The 20,039-nt window shown below is 38.8% G+C and overlaps 1 protein-coding gene across 1 annotated transcript in view; it reads right to left on the bottom strand.

Annotated features, from left to right (window-relative positions):
- The window catches only part of RIF1 (replication timing regulatory factor 1), a gene marked incomplete at both ends in the record, with an annotated part of 76,619 nt that overhangs the window by 33,060 nt on the left and 23,520 nt on the right, over positions 1-20,039 (bottom strand). Inside the window, 10 exons of the mRNA XM_080689771.1 lie at positions 6,501-6,650; positions 7,012-7,119; positions 10,310-10,490; positions 11,597-11,667; positions 12,178-12,279; positions 15,433-15,533; positions 15,665-15,727; positions 16,707-16,817; positions 17,040-17,213; positions 18,394-18,511. Of these exons, the coding sequence (XP_080545897.1) occupies positions 6,501-6,650; positions 7,012-7,119; positions 10,310-10,490; positions 11,597-11,667; positions 12,178-12,279; positions 15,433-15,533; positions 15,665-15,727; positions 16,707-16,817; positions 17,040-17,213; positions 18,394-18,511 (1,179 nt within the window). The remainder of the gene's footprint in view (positions 1-6,500; positions 6,651-7,011; positions 7,120-10,309; positions 10,491-11,596; positions 11,668-12,177; positions 12,280-15,432; positions 15,534-15,664; positions 15,728-16,706; positions 16,818-17,039; positions 17,214-18,393; positions 18,512-20,039) is intronic.

The following is a 20,039-nucleotide window of genomic DNA, read 5'->3' on the forward strand; positions in this document are numbered from 1 at the left end:
CAAATTGAAATGATGATATTAAGACCTTTAACACTACTAAATGAACATACAGGGAAAAAGCTTCTTGACAGTGGTTTTACCAATGATTTCTCCAATATACCAGCAAAGTCACAAAGGGCAAGTAAAGCCAAAGCAGACAAACAGGAAAATACTGAACTCTAAAAGCTTCTGTGTAGCAAAGGAGACAACAGAAAGTATGAACAGACAACTTATGGAAGAATGTGTTTACCAAAAGATACATTTGATACTTCAACATTGAATTCATAAGAAACCTAAACAACTCAATAGTAAGAAAAAAATTAAAAATGAACAAAAAACCTGGGTAAATATTACTCAGAGAAAGACATATAGCCAGGTGTCATAGCATATGCCTGTAATCCCAATCACTTGGGAGGCTGACACAAGAGGCTCACAAGTTCTGAGCCAGCCTAGGCAACTTTCCGAGAACTTCAAAATAAAAAGGGCTAGGGTACAGCTCAGTGGTAGAACATTCCTGGGTTCAATCCCCAGCACTCAACAAATAAATAAAACTCAATGCTTATCTTAAGCCTTTAGTGTTAGAGATGTCTGTCAAGAGGTTGCATGCACAGGCTCTGGGTATGATCTCTAGCACTGATGGGGGAAAATGAGTTTTTTGATTACCATGCCCAGCCAAAAGAGGCAAAATAAGACAAAAACAAATATGACTATAGATAAAGCAATCTTTTTATAGTATTTAATTTGGTAGTCAACAGAAAAAGCTACAGCCATTTCTAAATCATCATAAGAGGTTAGTTTTGCCCTACAAAAATTGGAGAACACTGTTCTCACTGAAATAAATATAAGCAGGCCACTTAAAACACTAATCCAGTGATGCTTTAATAGCACTGTGACCAACAAGTATATCTCAAATGAATATTAGTTCAATATTAAAAAATGCATTAGCCAGGCATGGTGGCGCACACTTGTAATCCAAGCATTCGGGAGGCTGAGACGGGTGGTCACGGTTCGCGGACAGCCTCAGCTACGTAGCGAGGCCCTTTGCAACTCAGTGAGACCTGGTTTCAAAATAAAGAATTTAAAAAAAGGGGGAGGGGGTGTAATTCGGAAGTTGAATGCCCCTAGGTTCCATCCTTAGACCCACACACACAAAAAAAGTATTATATTAAAAAATGTATTAAAGCCGGGCGTGGTGGCACAGGCTTGTAATCCCCATGCTTGGGAGGCTGAGACAGGAAGATCGCACAGGGTCAAAGCCAGCCTCAGCTACTTAGTGAGGCTCTCAACAACTTAGTTAGACTCTGTTTCCAAATAAAATATAAAGTAGGTCTGAGAGTATAGCCAGGAGGTAGAAAGCCATTGGGTTCCATCCCCAGTACCAAAAAGAAAGGAAAAAAAAAAAAAAGAAAATGTATTAGCAACAGCTTTTATATACTTTGGCAACAACCAAATACAGGGGAAGAAGGACACTATAATAGCTAAATAAGTTTAAAAACAGTAAATTAGGTTAATAGAAGACCAAATTATGAACACAAATGTCCCTTGAAGAAATAATTCGGGCCAGGCGTGGTGGCGCACGCTTGTAATCCCAGCATTCCGGAGTCTTGAGACTGAAGGATTGCAGTTCGCAGACAGCCTCAGCTAGCTTAACTTAGTGAGGCCCTTTGCAACTCCGTGAGACCCTGTTTCAAAATAAAGAATAAAAAATTGGGCAGGGGGTATAGCTTGGAGGTCAAATGCCCCTGGGTTCGATTCCCAGACCCATTAAAAAAAAAAAAAGAAGAAATAATTTGGTATTATATCAAGTCTTCTAAATTAATCTATAAATTCAGTGCAATTCAGGTCAAGCAAAATCTCAAGGCATTTTTAACAGACCCTCAGATTTCTTCTGGAAAAGAACAAAAGTACCAGCCTAACTAAGGCAATTTTATAAGAAAATCCAGGCTCAGCTTTTTCCCAACCAAATATAAAAATATTCAGCAAATAATTCATCTGGTGTCTATACATTAGACAGATAAATACTACCAAGACAAACATCACTATTCAGAGAGTGTGAATGAAATTACATATCACAGAGGTAAACTTTCAGATGAAGAGGGGATTGACCCCAGGGGTGCTCTACCACTGAAAAAGATCACCAACCCCTTTACAAATTTATTTTAAGCAAGAACTTGCTAAGTTACTGAGAATTTACAATTCTCTTGAGTCAGTCTCTCAAGCCTCTGGATAGGCACACCAGAGTTAAAAAGGAAATAACAAGGTACTATGATAAAAATTAACAAGCCTAGTCAGGTGTGGTGGCACACACTTGTAATCCCAGAAAGGCTGAGACAGAAAGATCACAGGTTCAAAGCCAGATTTGACAAATTTATTGAGGCTCTCAAGCACCTAGTGAGACCCAGTTTCCAAATAAAAAATAAAATTGGGCTCGGGCTGGGGGTGTAGCTTGACGGTAGAATGCCTTTGGGTTCAATCCCTAGTAGCAAAAAGTAAAATAAAATAAAATCCAACAAACCTAATATAGATAAGATCCCTTAGACAAAAAAGGCAGCTCATTATGGGAGACTGAGAGGAGACTGGCTTTTATTTTTTTACTTTTTTTGTGGTACTACGGATAGAGCCCAGGGGCATTTTACCTCTGAGCTATAACCACAGCCCTATTTTTAATTTTTTTATTTTGAAAAAGGGTCTGAGTTGCAAAGGGCTTCACTAAGTAGCTGAGGCTGTCTGCAAACCACTATCCTCCTGTCTCAGCCTCTCAAATGCTGGGATGCTGGGTGGTGTGCACCACCAAGCCTTGCTGAGATTGGCTTTAAATTGTAAATGCTACAAATGCTGGGCAAGGTGGAGCACTCTCTTAATCCTAGCATTTGGGAGGCTGAGGCCTGAGGATCGGGGTTAGCAGGACAGCCTCAGCTACTTAGAGAAGCCCTTTGGCAACTTAGTGAGACCCAGTTTCAAAATAAAGAATAAAAAATAGAGCAGAGGGTGTAGCTCAGAGGTCAAATGCCCCTGGGTTCCATCCCCAGACCCGCCCCCCCAAAAAAAAATTATAAGTGCTACAAAACAATGTTATATAAAAGTGTTTTATGAGTAAAAACTTATTTATATTTTTAAGACACTGCAAGCACTATTATATCAAAATACAATAGCCAGAATTGTTAATATTTAAAAACAACCCGGGCATGGTAGCGCAGACTTGTAATCCCAGCATTTGGGAGGCCGAGACAGGAGGATCATGCAGGTTCGAACCCAGCCTCAGCTACTTAGTGAGGCCCTTTGTAACTCAGTGAGAGACTGTTTCAGAAAATAAAGAATAAAAAGGGTTGGGGGTGTGGCTCGGAGGTAGAATGCCCCTGGATTCCACCCCCAGTATCAAAAAAAAAAAAAAAAAATTAAAGCAGAGGTATGAATAAATAAATGCACTTAAAACACTAAAAGATTAATACCTAACTTCTGCTGGGCGTAGTGGCGCATGCTTGTAATCTCCGCGCTTGGGAGGCTGAGACAGGAGGATCGTGCAGGTTCGAAGCCAGCCTTAGCTGGTTTAAGAGACCCTGTCTCCAAATAAAATATAAAATAAATAGGTCTGAGATTAGCCCGGAGGTAGAAGGCCCCTGGGTTCCATTCCCAGTACCTCCACCCCCCCCACACACACACAACTAACTTCTGATAGTGGTTACCACTGGTGAGGAGATGTAGCAAAAAACAACTTACATACTTTACTTTGTTTTTGTAGTACTGGGAATTGAACCCAGGAACATTTTACCTCTGAGTTACACACCTACCTACCTACCTACCTATTTTGCAGTACTGGGAATGTTACCCGGGGCATTCTACCTCCAAGTTACACCCCCAGCCCCATTTTTTATTCTTTATTCTTTATTTTGAAACAAAGTCTGAGTTGCAAATGGTTTCACTAAATAGCTGAGGCTGTCCACGAAATTGGATGCTCCTGTCTCAGCCTCCCAAACACTGGGATTACAAATGGGTGCTACCAGGCATGCCCGGTTGTTTTATTTTTAAACAGGGGAGGAAAAAAAGAAACAGGGTCTCATTAGGTTGATGAGAGTCTCACTACTTGCTGAGGCTGTCTTCATACCTGCAATCCTCCTGTCTCAGCTTCCCAGATACTGGGATTATAGATAGGTGCACACCACCATACCCAATTTATGTTTTGCTTTTATAGAATAGAAAATTTCGTTAGTATCTTTTACAATAAAAATTTAACAAAATATATTTTTATTTTCTTTTAATCCTCATTTAAATTCATGCTAGATATTAGTAAAATGTAGGGGAGAAATAGCACAAATAATCTGTATGAATAAACAATAGCTCGTGTGAAGAAAAATCACAGAATTATATGCAGCAGTAAATAACTACAAACCAAAATTCCTTAATACAATAAAAATTCCTCAAATAAAAAATAAAATCATCCTGAGAGTGTAGCTTAGAGGAAGAATGCACTTGGGTTCAATCCCTGGCAGGCAAATAAATAAATAAATAAATAAATGCGAAAGAAAGGGATATGGAGGAAGAGAATGAAAAAATAAAAACTAAAAATAGGGCTAAAGGTGCACATCTTGGAGGTAGAATACCCTTGGGTTTAATCCTCAATACCCCACCTCCATACACACACAGATTATAAAGGAACTAAAGTAATCCCTAGTGACATTTTTTTCTTTTGTAGTACTGGGAACTGAAACCAGTGGCATTCTACATCTGAGCTACACTTCTAGCCCTATTTTATTCTTTTATCTTTTTTTTTGTGGTACTGGGGAATGGAAACCATGGGCCTTCTACCTTAGGGCTATACACTCAGCCCTATTTTAATTCTTTTATTTTGAAACAGGGGCTCACTTAGTTGTGGAGGGCCTAAACTGCTGAGGCTGGCCAAGAATCTTCGAGCCTCCTGTCTTAGCTTCCCAAGTACCAGGGTTACAAGTGTGAGGTACCACACCCAGCTTATTTTATTTTGAAACAGGGTCTAAGTTGAAGAAGACCTCACCAAGTTGCTGAGGAGCTGGCTATAAACCTACAATCCTCCTGTTATCAGCTTCCAAAGTACTGGGATTACAAGTGTGCACCACCACACCCAGCTCATTCTTTTTGAAACAGGGTCTAAGTTGTGGAGGGCCTTACCAGGTTGCTGAGGGGGGGGGGGTGGCATGAACTTGAGATCCTATCTCAGCCTCCGAAGTACTGGCATTACAGGTAGATGCCACCACCTCCGGCTCCTAGTGACATTTTAGCAGTCCTATCATCTAGTGATTTTGTAGTAGTCAATAGTACAAATCATTACATTCTCATGGTGAAGCCACGGCCAGTGTATGACCTATCCCATCCAGATTTATGGAAGTACTATTAATATACGCAGGAAGAAATTTCCTAAGATCCATTTCTCAGAAGGCATCTCCATCATTAAGTTGAGTGCATGACTATTCCAGGAGAAGAAACTGAGTCTATATGAACATATACACTTTTCCTTATCATTTATTAAGTATAAGTAATTTAGATGATTTAAAGACTTTTGGAGGCTTGGTGTGGTAGCACATGCTTATAATTCCAGCATTTGGGAGGCTGAGATAGGACTGTGGTTCACAGACAGCCTCAGCTACTTATTAGGGAGGCCTTTTCCAACTCAGTGAGACACTGTTTCAAAATAAAGAATAAAAAATAGGGCTGGGAGGTGTAGCTCAGAGGCAAAATGTGCCTGGGTCCCATCCCCAGTGTAAAATATAAACAAAGTATATAGGAAGATGTGCAACATTATATACAAATGGTCTGTGGTTTTATAGAAGAACTTCAGCATCTGGGATTTTGGTATCCTAGGCATTTCCTAAAACTAATCCCCACAGATAACAAGTGATGACTACTTTTCAGACTAAAGAGTTCCGAACAGAATGACTTTAAAGATCTAACAGCCAAGCATGGTGGCACATACCTATAATCCCAGTACTGGAGAGGCCAAAACAGAAGATCACAGGTTCAATTAAGAGCAGCCTAAGCAAGTATTGAGACTTTCAGCAACCTTATAAGACCCTGTTTCAAACTAAAAAAAAAAAAAAAAAAACAGGGCTGGGGGTATGGCACACCCAAAAGAGATTCACTCTTTTTTTTTTGGTGGTACTGTGGAAGGAACCCTGGGGTATTCTACTTCTGAGCTACACCCCCAGCCCTATTTTTTATTCTTTATTTTGAAATACGGTCTCACTGAGTTGCAAAGGGCCTAAGTAGCTGAGGCTGTCTGAGAACTGCAATCCTCCTGTCTCAGCCTCCCAAATGCAGGGATTACAAGTGAGCACCACCACCACTGGCTACAGCTTCACTCTTAATGGTCCCAAAACATGGGCCTGAGAGCACAAAGACACAAAACTATTTCAGAAAGTCTATACTTAGTTTCTGAATTAACTTAGCCTCATACAATAGGAGCATTAGTAAATGATAGTTCAAAAATGTTATTCCCATTCACTTGAATCCTTTAAATAAATAAAAAAAAATGCCAGTATCAGGACACTTACTGAAAGGGATTCATCTCCCAAACTGGACATTATCTTAGAAGACAGTTCTTCACAGCACAAATTCTCTTCAGCTGTGGCCACCAAAGCAGCACAGCGCGCAAAGGCTCTATATAATTCTGACCAAGTTTTAAGTAAAGTCTTCATGGCAGCCTAATAACAATAAAAAAAAAACATTTTTGCGAATGTATAAATATCAGAGAATCCATCTATCTTTAAGGTTTTAAAAAAACAGTGAAGTACTTAAAATGTCATGGAAGACACTGGCATATGGTCATAAGACCTTGCTACATCATCCCAAAATTCTAACTAAAGAGATTTAGTAATACTGCACTAGGAGCAATTAACAAGTCAAAAGGAACGTCACTCTTCATTTTCCTTTCCTCCAAGCTAATAAGTGGTATGAGGTTTTATTTCAAGAATAATTATTGTTGGAATTCATATAAAGAATAAAATGGCAGTATTTTCAGACAAACACAAATTTCTTACACATAAAACTTTGATATGACCTTACCACAGGAAATGTCTGCACTAAGAAAATATGGTTGATTGGCAAAGTCAATGCACCATAGATGGCACTAAAATTATGTTCTAAGGCATCACCTTGATTCACTTCATTGGTCTGAAATAAAAATAACAAAAAGGTACAAATTACCATTTAATATTAATCCTGCAAAGCAACATGTCGATTTATAATAGAAATGTGTCCCACAAGAACATATTCAAGAGATGTTGCCCTCGTACTCCTTGGTACCTTTGAATATGATCCTATTTGGGAATCTTTGCTGATGTAATTAGGTTAAGATGAGGTCATATTACAGTAGGGTAATCCTGAATTCAATCAGTGGTATAAAGAAGAAAATTTGGACACTGAAGAAAACCACATAAAGATAGAGGCAGAGGCTGAAGTCATATGGTACAATATAAAAAGTTTCAAGGACTGTCAGGGACCACCAGAAGTTAAAAAAGAAATGGAGCAAATTCTCCCTCAGCGATTCAAAAGTAAGCAAACCTACCAAACAGATTGAGCCTACATTCCTGACTTCTACAACTGTGAAAAAATAAATTACTTCCTTGTTGGCTGGGGGAATAGCTGAGTGATAGAAGACTTGTCTGGCCCTGCTTTAGTCTCCAGCAAAAAAAGCAAATGCAAATAAATAAACCTTGGTTGTTTTTAGTAACTAGTTTGTTGTAATTTGTTGAGAAACCATGGGAAACTAATGCACTAAGTTTAAGTACTTAAAAAGAATACTAGATGCAACTCCTCAAAACCTTTTACTATAAATACACAGCATTTAAGTGAAAACTTATAAAGAGCCCCTGCTAGTCTTCAGTGAGAAGCTATTTAGAAATATAATGTGCTATCTTTCTTCTAAAGAAGTATGTTTAACTTTCTTCTTTGTTTCAAGAATACTGGATAGTGGCAGTGTTTGCCACTGTAGCATTTACCCTGAGATAACTTGCTTAAATCCTAAATGAGTTTTGTAAATATATAAATGAAAGATATTGATAATGACAATCTGAAAGTCCTTTTGTACTAATAATGCAAAAAAGTATTATGCTAGCCAGGAGTGGTGGCTCAGCTTGTAATCTACATTAGGGAGGCTGAGACAGGAGGATTGCTATTCAGAGACAGCCTCAGCTACTTAGTGAGGACCTTTGCAACTCAGTGAGACCCTGTTTCAAAAATAGAGAATAAAAAATAGGGCTAGACAGAGGGGGGAATGTACCAGTATTGGGAATGGCTTAGGAAGATTTGAGAAAGCTCTGATTATTAATAAATATATTTCAGAAATGACTGTCAAAATAGCAGACCTGGAGAAAGGCTTGGCTTTGGTCAGGAAGCAAACAGCTACTGAAACTTAAGATTGACTTAGCTAAAAGTAATTAGGAGAGGGAACTAGGACTTTCTCTGTCTAAAGACAGATCTACATGATTAGATAAGCTAGCTAGGATGGGAGGAGGGGGGTCAACCTTCATGAAAGGAGACACCTTGCCACACCTTGCTGAGGAAGGAACCTTATGAAGATGTTTACTATGTCAGAATTACATAAACAAGATGGAGGTCATGGGTATAAAAAGTCCTGTCCTCCTGCTGTATCTTGAGGTGGTGAATTGGCTCGGACCACCCCCCATGCCATTCTGGCATGGGGCTGTAACTATCTTCTGTATTTCTATCCTTTTAATAAACTTCTTTAAATCTTCAACAACAACAACAAAAAAAATAGGGCTGGGGGTGTAGTTTGGAGGTAGAATGCCCCTGGGTTCCTTGCCCAGTACCAAAGGGGGAATACATCTTATTATGATTAAAGATTTTTACTTTTGCTTCAGTGCCTGTACTTTGTCTACAATTCTTGAACATGTGCTGGTCAATAAAAGGCAGATTTCAAAGATCAAATCTGTTTGACATTCTTATAAATAAGTTGTCAACTATATACACTCAAAGCAGAAACACTGTAGCTGATGCAGTGGGATCTACTTCAGCCTCAAAAGAGTTTATTTAAAATTAAATAAATGTGGTAGTAAGTTGCACTTTTTTTTTTTTTTTTTTGCGTTACTGGGGATAGACCCCAGGAGCATTCTACCTCCAAGCTACACCCTCCCCCCGCACAATATTTTATTCATTTCGAAACGGGGTCTCATTAAGTTGCGGAGGGCCTCACTAAGTGTCCGAGGCTGTCCATGAACCTTGATCCCCACATCTCAGCCTCCCAAATGGTGGGATTACAAGCATGCGCCACCTTGCCCAGCTTGCACTTTTTTTTCTAAACACAAAATGGGTTAATAGTATGCTAGTTGGAGTAACCTATTTCACTATAATGTATAAAATTCTAGAAACTTCAGTTTTATTTGACTTACAAAGTAAACAGCCCAGAAAATTCATCCATAAATAGTGAGCCTGTGCCCTATGCTATTGATAGTTATTGATGCCTTTTCAGTATTTAAAGGTAAAGAATAAGCCAGGCATAGTGGCATACGCTTGTATTCACAGTACTTGGAGGCTGAGACAGGAGGATCTGGGTTTGTGGCCAGCCTTAGCTACGTAATGAGGCACTCTGCAACTTAGAGACCCTGTTTCAAAATAAAGAAAAAAAAATACCAGGCTGGGGGGTGTAGCTCAGAGGTAAAATGCCCCTGGGTTCCATCCCCAGCACCACAAAAATTAATAAACAGTCAACTTTTAACATATTACTGACTTAGGGGAACTCGTGGCTTTGAGGTATTGTGGCTTTACCATCAGAATACATGCCTATTGAAAATGACCATTACTCCCTATTAGTACAACCAGAGAAGAGACTCAAGGCAAAATTTTTACCAATGATACATGATTTTTTTAGTTTTATAATTAGAGAAAACAGAACTGCTTAGTCCCTATTAGTTGTTTCTGTTAAAAGAGAATGTCAATGAAGAAGAAGAAAAAAAAAATCAATCCAAAAAGTAAAAAATTCACCCACTAGACAAGAAAAAATATCTAATGTCTTCTATTAAAAAAATCAAACTTCTAGCTGGGGCCATGTCTTTAAGCCCAAATACTAGAAAGGCACAGGCAGGAGGACAGCAAGTTCAAGATCAGTAATAGTAAAGCTCCGTGGTAGAATGCCAGACTAGATATGCTATGTTATGGGTTCAATCCCCAGTATGTGTGTGTACACACACACACACACACACACACACACACACACACACACACACTCTCTCTCTCTCTCTCTCTCTCTCTCTCATTCTCTACTTTCTAAATTACTCTAACAAGAAGAATGGGGGGGGGGGCAGTCTTTAAATTTAAGAAAAAATAAACAGCACACAAAATATACCTGATTAATCATTTCAGTTAATGGTGTGACTATGATACTCCACATTCTCCAGAGATGCTCCTTGTTTTCCAAATCCTTTGCATTTTGATTAATAACATTTAATACAGAGTCACTAAAAGCTAGTGGTGAAGTTGGACCAGAAAGCACACAGCCTACAAGTGTTTCCAGGTTGAGAAAAAACCTGAAAAAAAAAAATGACAATATTATTCAGTCCTATTTCCAGAAATATATCAAGTGTACATACATTACTATCAAACTGCCAAGAATTCAAGAAATGATAAATTCCAAGCCTTAGGCTGACTTTTAATTTGTGAGTGTGTGTCTATGTGTGGCACTAGGGATTGAACCTAAGGGGGAACTCTACCTCTGAGCTACACCCAGCCCTATTTTACTTTTATTTGAAAACAGTCTCATTAGGTTAATCAGAATCTCACTACTTGCTGAGACAGTCCTCAAATCTGTGATCCCCGCCCCCGCCCGCCATTTCAGCCTCCCAAGTATTGGCATTACAAGTGTGCACCACCACGCCCAGCTCTTGCTTTTAACCTTAAAACTTATAAAGTACTGCCGGGTGTGGTGGTGCACGCTTGTAATCCCCATGCTTAGGAGGATTGCACAGGTTAGAAGCCAGCCTCAGCTGCTTAGTGAGATTCTCAGCAACTTAGTGAGACTCTATTTCCAAATAAAATATAAAATAAATAGGTAGCAAAGCATGGTAGCACACGCTTATAATCCCCTTCCACCCCAGCTTGGAAGTCAGAGACAGGCGGATCACACAGGATCGAAGCCAGCCTCACTGGCTTAAGAGACCCTGTTTCCAAATAATATATAAAATAGGTCTGGGAGTGTAGCCCGGAGGTACAAGGGTTCCATTGCTAGTACCACACAAACAAAAAATAAAATAAAAGAGTCTCACTTATTAAATAAGCATCCCCAAAATAACAAATTTACAGGTTATTTTTTTTTTTGGTAAGGAGGACTGAACCCAGAGCATTCAACCTGACCTATACTCACAGCCTTATTTTTTATTTTATTTTGAAATAAAGTGTAGCTAGGTTGTTGATAGTCTCACTACTTGTTGAAGATGTCCTCAAACTTATGATCCTCCTGTCTCAGCCTCCCAAGGACTGTGATTACTGGCATGCCTGACCATGCCCAGTGAAGGTTACTTATTTATGTTTTTGTGGTGCTAGGGATTGAATACAGGGCCTCGAGCATGTTAGGCAATCACTCTCCCACAGAGTTGAATACCCAGCCCCCAGGTTATTTAAAGTACAAACTTACTACCTTTCATCGGATACACATTCCAGAAGATTATTGTTAAAAATTAACTGAATTAAGAACAAAGCTGGAGTACCCTGGAAAAAAAAAAAGAGAATGAAGTCAAGGATATGACAACTATGAAAGCAACTTTATTTGAAAAAACTACAAATAAGAATTAGTATTATCATATTCTAATTGGAGTTCTTTCATTCACAAGAGAAATAAACTGGTGAGATTCAAGACATAAAAAGGGTATCAACCTAACAGTTCCAAGACTTCCTCCTCTATCAGGCAGACATTAAGAACATTTCAAAATATTAAGCTAATATTCCTAAACCTACTGAACTGATAACAGTAACCAATGCTATTACCAGTAAACCAATAGAAAATGTTCCTTCTTGAATCCATTATTTAATCTAGGAAAATATTTTATCTGTTGGTATAATACTATATTTAATTCTTTATATTAACTTATAATTTGTCTATCCATTTTTTAACTTGGTGAATATATTCCCAATATTCTCAGAACTTTACAATCTCAGCATCACCTTAAGAAAAAGAACCATCATAGAACTTTTTGTGTCCAATCTTTATTGTATCATTACATTTAAGATACTTGCATTAAGAATATCCATATTAGCAACCTGATATGCTGGTGAACCTAATACTTTCTGAGGAAGTCCTTTAATTGTAATTTCCATGAGGACCTAGGAAAAACAAAAGGTTACAATCATTAGTCAAGAAAATGTCACTGGATGGGTTGCAGATGTAGCTCAGCAATAAAGAACTTGCCTAGCATAGGTGAGGCCCCAAGTGGGGATCCCCAGTACTACAAAGTCATTTCATTTAGTAAAAGCCAACTTTTCCCCCAACAATTTAATAAAAAAGTAAGGTTCTCTTTTTATTTTATTTTAGGGGGGCAGGACTAGGGATGGAACCCAGAGGCATTTGACCTCCAAGCTACACACCCTGCCCATTTTTTTTTTTAATTATTCTTTATTTTGAAACAGGGTCTCACTGAGTTGCTGAGGGCCTCACGCTGTCCGCAAACCGTGATCCTCAGCTCTCAGTCTCCCAAATGCTGGGATTACAAGGGTGTGCCATCACGCCCGGCTAAGGCTCATTCTTTATTGTAACAAATTCAATACCACATATGTATTTACAATAGCTTTAAAAGTTCAAATACAGAAACATGGAAAGCACTTTACCAATACTAAATGCTTCCAGTTGGGAGTTTATTTTCCCAGAACTTCCAAATGTCCATATGTGCAAATGCAGAGAAGTATCCTCCTGGTCTGATTATACACATCCTTCCTTTTCTTTCTCTTTTTTGGTTTGTTTTGTGGTACTGGGGACTGAGCCCACATTCTACCACTACATTCCAGCCACATACATAAAATATTTTAAACCACTAATGATATTTAATAATTTATTAAATGTGTAAATCATTAATGATATTAAACGTTGTAAGTTTCATTTTATCTTGTGGAATGTTCACATAATATATACATAATACTATGTGAATGAATGTCTATAATTTATTTATTCTACTATTTTTCTTTTTTTGGTGGTACCGGGGATGGAACCCTTCTACCTCCAGGCTACACTCCCAGACCTACTTTTATATTTTTATTTTTGGAAACAGGGTCTCAAGCCAGCAAGGCTGGCTTTGAACCTGCGCAATCCTCCTGTCTCCGCCTCCCAAGCACAGGGATTAAAAACGTGCACCAACACACCCAGCTCTACTATTTTTCTAAAAATTAACTTTTAAGCTATTCCTATTTGTAGTACTGTTAAAACTCATATTGAATAATATGCTGAATAATGTTGAAAGATAGTATTTCAAAGAATTGCTAAATGGGTTTCAAATTGCTAACTCAAATATGACTGGGCCTACCAAATTACTCTTACTATATATACTAGTATTAAAACAAACTATGTACCATGAGGGTATAATAAAGAGTTAAGTTACTAGCCGGGTGTGGTGGTGAGGCTCTTAGCAACTTAGTGAGATCCTGTTTCCAAATAAAATATAAAATAGGTCTGGGAGTATAGCCCAGAGGTAGAAAGCCTCAGGGTTCCACCCCCAGAACCCCCCCCCCACACACACAGAGTTACTGAAAACATGGTTTTACATATTCTTCTTTGAAACATGCTAATACTGATTGCATTTATTTTGTGCCTGACCCACAGTGTTTAGCATGTATCAACTCATTTAATCATCAACTACTACAACATTCCCTCTGCAAATGCACCAGTGACTCCAAGGGAGAAGATAAAATTGCCCAAATTTACTCAGTTACTAAAGAGCTGGATGGAGATTAAACCAAATTGGCCCAAAGCCCTGGCTATTAACTACTATGTTAAAGTGCCATTGTACATTTACTTGCCACAGAACATAAAGGACATACATACAGAATCCAAATAAGGGTATTATTTGCTCAATATGCAACTTATTTTGGGTAGCTATTACAAAAATTAAATACAATTCACTTTTTCCTCCCCTACTATGTATCTTTGAGAAAATATACTTAAGGGCAGGGGTATAATGAGTGGTAAAATGTTTTCCTAGCATAAGCGAGGCACTTGACCAATAGCATTGTGAAAATAATATACACATATTTTTATTTATTTATGTTGTGGGTCTGGAGATGGAACCCAGGGGCATTTGACCTCCAAGCTACACTCCCTGCCCTATATATTTTTTTATTCTTTATTTTGAAACAGAATCTCATTAAGTTGTGGAGGGCCTAAGTAGCTGAGGCTGTCCGCAAACCTCAATCCCCCAAGTCTCAGCCTCCTGAATGCTGGGATTATAAGCGTGAGCCACCACGCCCAGATGATATATGCATATTTTAATACCAAAATTATCTTGGCTAAAGAGTTCATTTAACAGGGGGTTGAGGCAAGAGGATCAAAAAATTTGAGGCCAAAATTGGCTACTTATTTTAAAATAAATAAAGACTGACGGCATAGCTCACTGGTAGAATGCTTGCCTACCATCCTCGAGCCCCTGGATTCCATCCCCAGTACCATTAAAAAAGGAAACGGCCAGGTGGAATGGTGCATGCCTATAATCCCACTACTTGGAAGGCTGAGACAGGAGGATCACAGGTTTAAAGAGAGTGGGTGGTAATTTAAGATTCTGTCCCAAAATAAAAACAAAAGGCACAGTGTGGTGGTGCATGCCTGTAATCCCAGTACCTGGGAGGCTGCGAAAGGAGCATCGTGGGTTCGAGACCAGCGGTAGCAATGTAGGGACACCGTCTCAAGCTAAAAAAATTAAAAGGGATAGGGGTACAGCCCAGAGGTAGAATGCCCTTGGGTTCAATCCTCGGTGTCCCTGCAAAAAGTTTGTCCCCAAACCTGATCTCAAAATATAAATATAAAAATTAGTTTTGGCCGAGCATGGTGGCACACGCTTGTAATCCCCGTGCTTAGGAGGTGGAGACAGGAGGATCGTACAGGTTCGAAGCCAGCCTCACTGGCTTAAGAGACCCTTGCTTCCAAACAAAAATCATAAAAAATAGGTCTGGGAGTGTAGCCCAGAGGTATAAGGATTACATTCCCAGTACCCCCCTCCCCCCAAAAAAATTAGCTTCAAATAAGACTTTTGGTGGTACTGGGGGTGGAAACCAGAGGCTTTCTACCTCTGGTCTATACTCTCAGACTTATTTTATATTTTATTTGGAAACAGGGTCTCACTAAGTTGCTGAGAGCCTCACTAAGTAGCTGAGGCTGGCTTCGAACCTGTGCCATCCTCCTGTCTAAGCCTTCCGAGAACGGGGATTACAAGCATGCACCACCACGCCCAGCTTAAAATATGACATTTTTAAAGTCCAACTTCTATGTATGCTTACCAGTGTTTTTGATACAGGAAACACTTCTGACTTCACTATACTTTCCAAAGACTTTAGTAGAACAGTCAAAACTTCAGAACCTGGTCTTTCTTTTTTGTTGCCTATCAAAAAGCATAAATACAGAGCTATGAAATTTCTTTAATAATTTTACTAAACCAAAAATAAATGCACTGTATATTAATGTGGAATTCACTGGGTGATATATAAAAATCCTATTATTAATAGTGCTTACCTGATTCAGTAACTGACTTAACCATGCTAATTAGCTCCTTCCAGATAGCGCTGACAACTGCATCTGTCAAACAAAATAAGTACTTCCAATGAAGTACATAGTAAAAGCCTTCCCCTTCCTTCCTTATACTAAAGAAATAAACGGAAAAATACTTAACTTGAATGTAACCTGTTAGTGGTACTCATCTCTGTAATGCATTTAATTTTTTGTGTGTGGTACTGGGGGGTGGAACCCACGGGCTTTTCTACCTCTGGGCTATACTCTCAGACCTATTTTTTACTTTATTTGGAAACAGGGTCTCACTAAGTTGCTGGGTGCCTCACTAAGTATATGAACCTGGCCTCAAACCTGTGTGGTCCTCCTATCTCAGCCTCCCAAACCCTGGGATTACAAGGGAGCCCCACCACGCCCAGTCTCTTGTAAATACATTTACAACGATGCCATTTTCACTGGTACTAGGGATTGAATCCACAAGCATTCTACTTCAAAGTTACACTCCCAGCCCTTTATACATTAATATTGAAGCAGGGTCTTAAGTTACTAAGGCTTGCCTAAAGTAATCCTCCTGTCTCAGCCTCCAAGTACTATAAATACAAGTGCGTGCCACTGCATCAGGCTCCTTATGATTTTTTTAGATGGGTTTTAACTAAATTACCAAAAATGGCCTTAAACTTGAGAACCTCCCACAATAGCTTCCTGGAATACCTGGGATTATAGCCATGAGTTACTCTGCAGCAAAATAATTTCAATTAGAAATTTCTTTTCTTCATTATTTGATAAAACTATGAATACAGGGGTTTAAATTTAGAATCTAAACATGAAGCAAAGCTCTACCATTTATGAATTTACACAAGATATTTACATTTCTGTATGATAAAGTTTTCTCACTTATAAAATGGACTAACACAGAAGTTGTTTTGGGGATTAAATGGATTAAGTTTCTGGTGACTAATCTGGTAAATAAGTGGCATCAACAAAATAATTACTATTTTACTGTTCTATAAAACACTTATGAATACTAAAAATATTTCTAAATATTTACCAGAAGCATCTCTTCCAACTGAAACAAAGCTATCATGAACTGCAGAGATAAGTGTATGTGCATGTTTGGAAAAGAAAGATGGGCTACTGATTAGCGGATGTTCAAGTGGCTCTAAAAAAAAAAAAAAAGAATAAAAGACAATTATGCAAAATAAAAATTTATAAAATACATTTCCCAATATAAAATTTTTGATGGTCTAAACTGATATTTTTATTAAAACAATTTGCACTTATTTCATACATCATTATAGAATTATGATTGGGCAATGAAAAAGTATCTCATTGCCCCAACACACTGAGCTTTAATAAATAAAATTATTTTAAAAACAAATACCTAAGTTCAATATAAGTTTGTGTTGCTTAGCAAAATTCAGTACTTCTGGACCCAACAAAAAATGAAGCAACATTTCAAGTCCCAAAAGTTGAATGGAAGGAATTGTGGCCATTCCACCTAAATTTGAACTCAAATTCATGCGTGGAGTTCCAGGAACTCCATATGGAGAAGTACCTTAAAAATAAAAGAAAGACAGGTCAAGTTATACAAGATTATTTCACATTAGCTACCCAAATGCATATATTTCTTTTATCTATCTTTGTGGTACTGGAGGTTGATCCCAGGAGGATTTTACCTGAGCTACAGTCCCAGCCCTATGCTGATAGTTTCCCTAAATTCTTGAGGCTGGCCTTGAACCTGCAATCCTCCGGTCTTATCTCAGTAGTAAGCCACCATGCTGGGGTGGTGGTGGTGTGTGTGTGTGTGTCGGTGTTGAGGACTGAACCTTCAACTATGCCCCCTCCCCTTCTGGTTTTTTAGGTTTTTAAGTAATAATAACAATTATTTTTTTTTTTTAGCAGTACTAGAGATTGAATCCAGGGGCATTCTATCCCTGAGGTACATCCCCAGCCTTAATTTTTATTCTTTATTTTGAAATAGGATCTCACTATGGTGCAGAGAGACTAAGTAACTATACCTATGATCCTTCTGTCTCAGCCTCCCAAGTACTGAGATTATAGACATGTGCCACCACATTCAGCTTTTATTTTTGAAACACGGTCCCACTAAGTTGCTGAAGGTCTCAGAAAGTTTCTGAGCCTGGCCTTGAACCTGTGATCTTGTCATACCCTCAAGTACTAGGATTAGTCATGTGCCACTGTGCTCTGCTAGACCTGTATTTTTTTTTTTTTAATCAATACTGGGTTTGGAACCCAGAGACATGCTACCTCCAAGCTACACCCCAGCCACACTTTTAGTCTTTTACTTTTGCAAAAGGGTCTCACTGAGTTGCAAAGAGCTTCGCTAAGTAGCTAAGGCTGTCCGCAACCCTCAATCCTCAGGTCTCTACCTCCCAAATGCTGAGATCACAAGCATGTGCCACCATACCCGGCAGACCTGTTTTTAATAAAAGCTCTAAGATTCTAGTGTGAAAACAAGCACAAAATTTTTCTATGTTGTTTTATATTAGCCATTATGAGTTGTTTGCAAAACATTTCCTATTAAGTAGTACAAAAAGCAGGCATCTTTTCCAGTCACAACAATACACTTAAAATAGTAATCAGTAACAAAAAAAGAATACTGGATTTTTTTATATAGGATCCAAAAATGATAAGTACTTCACTTTATGATTAATAAGCAAAAACACTTTCATTCAAAGCCTTTTCAAATAAGAAAAAAGACATCTACTTCTTACCTTTGTGTACAGGAGTCATTGGACTTAAACCTGGAGAAGTGGTTACACGAGATGAATTGCCTTGAAGTGAAACATTAGAATCAATACTTATTGTGCTTTGAATTAGAGGCACACAAACCTATTGGGGTGAAAACAAAAAGTCTTTATAAACTGTACAACTGTCATAAAAGTCTTCCAAAACCTAAATTTCCTTAAGAAGCAATTCTAATTCTTCTGCTACTGCTAGTATGAAAATATGAAAAACTTTGAAAATAAACGTTTTGAGCCAGGCATGGGGGCACATGCTTATAATCCTGTACTTGGGAGGCTGAGACAGGAGAATCAGCTTTGCAAACAACCTCAGCTACTTAATTTAGAGACCCGATTTCAAAATAGAAAATAAAGCCAGGAGTAGTGGCATATGCTTGTAATCCCAGCGCTTGGGAGGCTGAGACAGGAGGATCGCTCAGGTTCGAAGCCAGCCTTAGCTACTGAGTGAGGCTGTTAGCAACTTAGTGAGACCCTATTTCCAAATAAAGTATAAAATAGGCCTGGAAATATAGCCCAGAGGTAGAAAAGCCCCTGGGTTCTACCCCCAGTACCACACACAAAAAAATAAAGAATAGGAAGTCAAGTTTAGTGGTGTGTGCTTGTAATCCCTACATTTGGGAGGCTGAGACAGGAGGATCACAGTTCACGGCCAGTCCATAAAAAAAAAAAAAAAAAAAAAAGATTGGGCCAGGCGTAGTGGTGTAGGCTTGTAATCCCGCCATTCGGGAGGCTGCGACCAGAGGGTCGCCTCTGGATCGTGGTTCTCGGATGGCCTGAGGTAATTAGTGAGGCCCTCTGTAACTCAGTGAGACCCAGTTTCAAAATAAAGAATAAAAAATAGGGAAGGGTGTGTGACTCACAGGTCCAACGCCATTGGGTTCCATCCTCAGACCACCCCCAAAAATTGAACAAAAAGAAGTAAAAAAAGTTTAGGCTGGGCAAGTGGTACACATCTTAATCTCAGCCTCAAGAGACTGAAGCAGAAGCAAAAAATTCCAGGCCCTCTTAGGCAATTGAGCATGACTGTCCTAAATAAAAAGTGCTAGCTGGGAGTGGTGTCACATGCTTGTAATCCCAGTGTTTGGGAGGCTGAGACCTCAGGATCGCGGTTCACAGAGAGCCTCAGCTATTTAGTGAGGCTCTCTGCAACTTAGTGAGACCCTATTTCAAAATAAAGAATACAAAATAGAGCAGGGGGTGTAGCTTGGAGGTAGAATGCCCCTGGGTTCCATCCCCAGTACCGCAAAAAAAAAAATTAAATACATACATACATAAAAAGAGCTAAAGATGCAGTCCCCAGTACTGAAAAAAGAAATTTAGATAAATGTTATCTAAATGTTGGAAAAGACTTTAAAACCCAGATTAGTAAAATCATTCACCAGGCGTGGTGGGGCATGCTTGTAATCCCTGCCCTTGGGAGGCGGAGACAGGAGGATCACAGGATCGGCTGGTTCGAAGCCAGCCTTGCTGGCTTAAGAAACCCTGTTTCCAAATAAAAATATAAAATAGGTCTGGGAAGTGTAGCCTGGAGGTAGAAGGGTTCCATCCCCAGTACCACAAAAAAAAAAAAAAAAAAAAAAAAAAAATTCTCTAAACTTAAATATAACCTAGAAAAA

The sequence above is a fragment of the Muscardinus avellanarius genome (assembly GCF_963383645.1).
Source record: "Muscardinus avellanarius genome assembly, chromosome: 2".
NCBI classification, from domain to species: Eukaryota; Metazoa; Chordata; class Mammalia; order Rodentia; family Gliridae; genus Muscardinus; species Muscardinus avellanarius.